The sequence below is a fragment of the Numida meleagris genome, unplaced genomic scaffold (assembly GCF_002078875.1).
Source record: "Numida meleagris isolate 19003 breed g44 Domestic line unplaced genomic scaffold, NumMel1.0 unplaced_Scaffold675, whole genome shotgun sequence".
Taxonomy (NCBI): domain Eukaryota; kingdom Metazoa; phylum Chordata; class Aves; order Galliformes; family Numididae; genus Numida; species Numida meleagris.
In genome coordinates this window covers 219-5,842 of record NW_018364890.1, presented here as the reverse complement: position 1 = coordinate 5,842, position 5,624 = coordinate 219, and the positions used below count along the sequence as shown (strand labels likewise).

The window sequence follows — 5,624 nt, the reverse complement described above, 5'->3', positions numbered from 1 at the left end:
TGGTCTTTGAGGTCCATCATTGGTCTTTGGGGGTCCCCAATGGTCTTTGGGGGTCCCCAATGGTCTTTGGGGTCCATCACTGGTCTTTGGGGGTCCCCAATGGTCTTTGGGGTCCATGGATTGGCTTTGTGGTTCTCCAATGGTCTTTGGTGGTCCACCAGTCGTCTTTAGGTTCTCCCAAGCGCTTTGGGAGTCCACCAGTGACCTGTCGGGGTCCCCAAATGGTCTTTTGGGGTACCCCCCCCCCATGTCCCCCCCCCCCAGTCTGCGCCGACAACAACCACGTGCGGACGTGGACGGTGACGCGGTTCCGCGGGATGATCTCCACGCAGCCCGGCTCCACGCCGTTGGCGTCCTTCAAGGTCTTGGCCTTGGAGGACATGGACGGTCACGCCGGCTGCGCCGCCGGCACCGACATCGGTACGGGGACGGGGTTGGGAACGCGCCGTGGGTCACCGTGGGGCCGGGGGGGGGGGAGGATGGACTCTGAGTGCCCCCCACCCCGCGGTGCGGACAGGACCTTTCGGGGAACGCGACGACGAGCAGGTCTTCATCCAGAAGGTGGTGCCCGACGCCTGCCAGGTCTACGTCCGGCTTTCGTCTACCGGCAAGAGGTGAGCGGGGGGCTCCCCGAGGGATTTTGGGGGTCCCTCCATGGGGTTTTTGGGGTCTCCAAAGAGGTCTTGGGGTCTCCAGTGGGTTTTTGGGGTCCCTCGATGGGCTTTTGGGGACCCTCGATGGGTTTTTGGGGTCTCCAAAGAGCTCTTGGGGTCCCTCGATGGGTTTCTGGGGTCCCTCAATGGTCTTTTTGAGGTTTCCCAAGAGGTTTTGGGATCTCTAAAGAGATTTGGGGGACTCCGAGAGCTTTTTGGGGTCCCTTGATGGGTTTTTGGGGTCCCTCCATGGGTTTCTGGGGTCTCCAAAGAGCTCTTGGGGTCTCCAAAGGGTTTTTTGGGTCCCTCGATGGGTTTTTGGGATCTCCAAAGAGCTCTTGGGGTCTCCGATGGGTTTTTGGGGTCTCCGATGGGTTTTTGGGGTCTCCAAAGAGCTCTTGGGGGTCTCCAGTGGGTTTTTGGGGTCCCTTGATGGGTTTCTGGGGTCTCCAAAGAGCTCTTGGGGTCTCCAATGGGTTTTTGGGGTCCCCCAATGGTCTTCTTGGGATCTCCAAAGAGATTTGGGGGACTCCAAGAGCTTTTTGGGGTCCCTCCATGGGTTTTTGGGGTCCCTCCATGGGGTTTTGGGGTCTCCAAAGAGCTCTTGGGATCTCCAGTGGGTTTTTGGGGTCCCTCCATGGGTTTCTGGGGTCTCCAAAGAGCTCTTGGGGGTCTCCAGTGGGTTTTTGGGGTCCCTCCATGGGTNTGGGTTTCTGGGGTCTCCAAAGAGCTCTTGGGGGTCTCCAGTGGGTTTTTGGGGTCCCTCCATGGGTTTCTGGGGTCTCCAAAGAGCTCTTGGGGTCTCCAGTGGGTTTTTGGGGTCCCCCAATGGTCTTCTTGGGACCTCCAAAGGGATTTGGGGGACTCCGAGAGCTTTTTGGGGTCCCTCCATGGGGTTTTGGGGTCTCCAAAGAGCTCTTGGGATCTCCAGTGGGTTTTTGGGGTCCCTCGATGGGTTTCTGGGGGTCCCTCCATGGGTTTTTGGGGTCTCCAAAGAGCTCTTTGGGTCTCCAGTGGGTTTTTGGGGTCCCTCCATGGGTTTCTGGGGTCTCCAAAGAGGTCTTGGGGTCTCCAGTGGCTTTTTGGGGTCCCCCAATGGTCTTCTTGGGATCTCCAAAGAGATTTGGGGGACTCCAAGAGCTTTTTGGAGTTCCTCGATGGGTTTTTGGGGTCCCTCCATGGGTTTTTGGGGTCTCCAAAGAGCTCTTGGGATCTCCAGTGAGTTTTTGGGGTCCCTCGATGGGTTTCTGTGGTCTCCAAAGAGCTCTTGGGGTCTCCAATGGGTTTTTGGGGTCCCCCAATGGTCTTCTTGGTATCTCCAAAGAGATTTGGGGGACTCCGAGAGCTTTTTGGGGTCCCTCCATGGGTTTTTGGGGTCCCTCAATGGGCTTTTGGGGTCCCTCTGTGGGCTTTTGGGGACCCTCGATGGGTTTTTGGGGTCTCCAAAGAGCTCTTGGGGTCTCCAGTGGGTTTTTGGGGTCCCTCCATGGGTTTCTGGGGTCTCCAAAGAGCTCTTGGGGTCTCCAATGGGTTTTTGGGGTCCTCCAATGGTCTTCTTGGGATCTCCAAAGAGATTTGGGGGACTCCGAGAGCTTCTTTGGGGTCCCTCCATGGGGTTTTGGGGTCCCTCCATGGGGTTTTGGGGTCCCTCCATGGGGTTTTGGGGTCCCTCCATGGGGTTTTGGGGTCCCTCCATGGGGTTTTCGGGGTCTCCAAAGAGCTCTTGGGATCTCCAATGGGTTTTTGGGGTCCCTCCATGGGTTTCTGAGGTCTCCAAAGAGCTCTTGGGGTCTCCAATGGGTTTTTGGGGTCCCCCAATGGTCTTCTTGGGATCTCTAAAGAGATTTGGGGGACTCCGAGAGCTTTTTGGGGTCCCTCCATGGGGTTTTGGGGTCTCCAAAGAGGTCTTGGGGTCTCCAGTGGGTTTTTGGGGTCCCTCGATGGGTTTCTGGGGGTCCCTCCATGGGTTTTTGGGGTCTCCAAAGAGCTCTTGGGGTCTCCAAAGTGTTTTTGGGGTCCCTCGATGGGCTTTTGGGGTCCCTCAATGGGTTTTTGGGGTCCCTCGATGGGTTTTTGGGATCTCCAAAGAGCTCTTGGGGCCTCCAGTGGGTTTTTGGGGTCCCTCAATGGATTTTTGGGGTCTCCAATGGGTTTTTGGGGTTCCTCAATGGGTTTTGGGGTCTCCAAAGAGCTCTTGGGGTCTCCAGTGGGTTTTTGGGGTCCCTCAGTGGCTTTTTGGGGTCTCCAAAGAGCTTTTGGGGTCCCTCGATGGGTTTTTGGGGTCCCTCGATGGGTTTTTGGGGTCCCTCAATGGTCTTTTTGGGGTCTCCAAAGGGATTTTGGGGTCTCCAAAGAGCTCTTGGGGTCTCCAATGGGATTTTTGGGGTCCCTCGATGGAATTTAGGGTTCCCCGTTGGAATTTGGGGTTCTACCAATGGGATTTGGGGTTCTACCAATGGTATTTAGGGTTCCCCGTTGGGATTTAGGGTTCCCTGTTGGGATTTGGGGTTCTACCAACAGGATTTGGGGTCCTACCAATGGGATTTAGGGCTTCCCCGTTGGGATCTGGGGTTCCCCGCTGGGATCTGGGGTTCCCGTTGGGATCTGGGGTTCTGCCAACGGGATTTGGGGTTCTACCAATGGGATTTGGGGTTCTACCAATGGGATTTACCATTCCCCAATGGGATTTAGGGCTCCCCGTTGGGATCTGGGGTTCTGCCAGTGGGATTCGGGGTTCCCTGATGGAATTTAAGGTTCCCCATTGGGATTTGGGGTTCCGTGTTGCGATTTGGGGTTCTACCAGCGGGATTTGGGGTTCTACCAATGGGATTTACGGTTCCCCGATGGGATTTAGGGCTTCCTCATTGGGATTTGGGGTTCCCCGTTTGGATTTGGGGTTCTGCCAACGGGATTTGGGGTCCTACCAATGGGATTTAGGGCTTCCCCGTTGGGATCTGGGGTTCCCCGCTGGGATCTGGGGTTCCCGTTGGGATTTGGGGCTCTGCCAACGGGATTTGGGGTCCTACCAATGGGATTTGCGCTTCTACCAATGGGATTTACCGTTCCCCAATGGGATTTAGGGCTCCCCGTTGGGATCTGGGGTTCTGCCAGTGGGATTCAGGGTTCCCTGATGGAATTTATTGGGATTTGGGGTTCCGTGTTGGGATCTGGGGTTCTACCAACAGGATTTGGGGTCCTACCAATGGGATTTAGGGGTTCCCTGTTGGGATTTGGGGTTCTGCCAATGGGATTTGGGGTCCTACCAATGGGATTTAGGGGNCAATGGGATTTGGGGTCCTACCAATGGGATTTAGGGGTTCCCTGTTGGGATTTGGGGTTCTGCCAATGGGATTTGGGGTCCTACCAATGGGATTTGGGCTTCTACCAATGGGATTTACCATTCTCCAATGGGATTTAGGGCTCCCCGTTGGGATCTGGGGTTCTGCCAGTGGGATTCAGGGTTCCCTGATGGAATTTAAGGTTCCCCATTGGGATTTGGGGTTCCGTGTTGCGATTTGGGGTTCTACCAATGGGATTTGGGGTCCTACTAATGGGATTTAGGGGTTCCCTGTTGGGATTTGGGGTTCTGCCAACGGGATTTGGGGTCCTACCAATGGGATTTGGGCTTCTACCAATGGGATTTACCGTTCCCCAATGGGATTTAGGGCTCCCCGTTGGGATCTGGGGTTCCACCAAGGGGATTTGGGGTTCTGCCAACGGGATTTGGGGTTCCCCGTCGGGATTCGGGGTCCCCCCATCCTTTGCAGGGTGTGCGAGGTGCGTGCCGTGGACGGCTCGGCCATCACCGCCTTCACGGTCCACGAGTGCGAGGGATCGCGGCGTGTGGGGTCGCGGCCGCGCCGGCGCCTGCTGACCGGGCACGCCAACGGCAGCCTGCAGCTCTGGGACCTCAGCACCGCCATGGAGATGGGGGGCAGACCCCAAGGTACCGCCGCCCCATAGCGGCTGCCCCACGTGCCCCGTGGTGGTGGTCCCGTAGTGGCGGTCCCAAAATGGCGGCCCCAAAATGGCGGTCCTGTAGTGGTGGCCCCAAAATGGCGGCCCCAAAATGGCGGCCCCATAGTGGTGGTCCCATAGTGGTGGTCCCATAGTGGTGGTCCCATAGTGGTGGTCCCAAAATGGTGGTCCCAAAATGGCGGCCCCATAGTGGTGGTCCCAAAATGGCGGTCCCAAAATGGCAGCCCCAAAATGGCGGCCCTATAGTGATGGCCCCATAGTGATGGCCTCAAAATGGCGGTCCCAAAATGGCGGACTCAAAATGGCAGCCCCATAGTGGTGGTCCCAAAATGGTGGTCCCAAAATGGCAGTCCTGTAGTGGTAGTTCCAAAATGGCAGACTCAAAATGGCGGTCCCAAAATGGCAGACTCAAAATGGCAGCCCCATAGTGGTGGTCCCAAAATGGCGGCCCCATAGTGATGGCCCCATAGTGATGGCCTCATAGTGATGGCCTCAAAATGGCGGTCCCATAGTGGTGGTCCCAAAATGGCGGCCCCATAGTGGTGGTCCCATAGTGATGGCCCCAAAATGGCAGTCCCAAAATGGCGGTCCCGTAGTGGCGGTCCCAAAATGGCAGACTCAAAATGGCGGCCCCATAGTGGTGGTCCCAAAATGGCGGCCCCATAGTGGTGGCCTCAAAATGGCGGGCCCAAAATGGCGGTCCTGTAGTGGTAGTTCCAAAATGGTGGGCCCAAAATGGCGGTCCCAAAATGGCGGACTCAAAATGGCAGCCCCATAGTGATGGCCCCAAAATGGCGGTCCCAAAATGGCAGTCCTGTAGTGGTAGTTCCAAAATGGCAGACTCAAAATGGCGGTCCCAAAATGGCAGACTCAAAATGGCGGCCCCATAGTGGTGGTCCTAAAATGGCGGCCTCATAGTGGCCGTCCCAAAATGGCGGTCCCAAAATGGCAGCCCCAAAATGGCGGCCCCATAGTGATGGCCCCATAGTGATG

The 5,624-nt window shown here is 56.7% G+C and overlaps 1 protein-coding gene across 1 annotated transcript in view; it reads left to right on the top strand.

The window, feature by feature from the left end:
- LOC110391962 (SH3KBP1-binding protein 1-like) overlaps positions 1-4,599 on the top strand; it is a gene marked incomplete at both ends in the record, with an annotated part of 10,100 nt that extends 5,501 nt beyond the window's left edge. Inside the window, 3 exon segments of the mRNA XM_021383912.1 lie at positions 265-420; positions 518-614; positions 4,421-4,599. Coding sequence (XP_021239587.1) covers positions 265-420; positions 518-614; positions 4,421-4,599 — 432 coding nt within the window.
- Between the last annotated feature and the right edge of the window lie 1,025 nt (positions 4,600-5,624).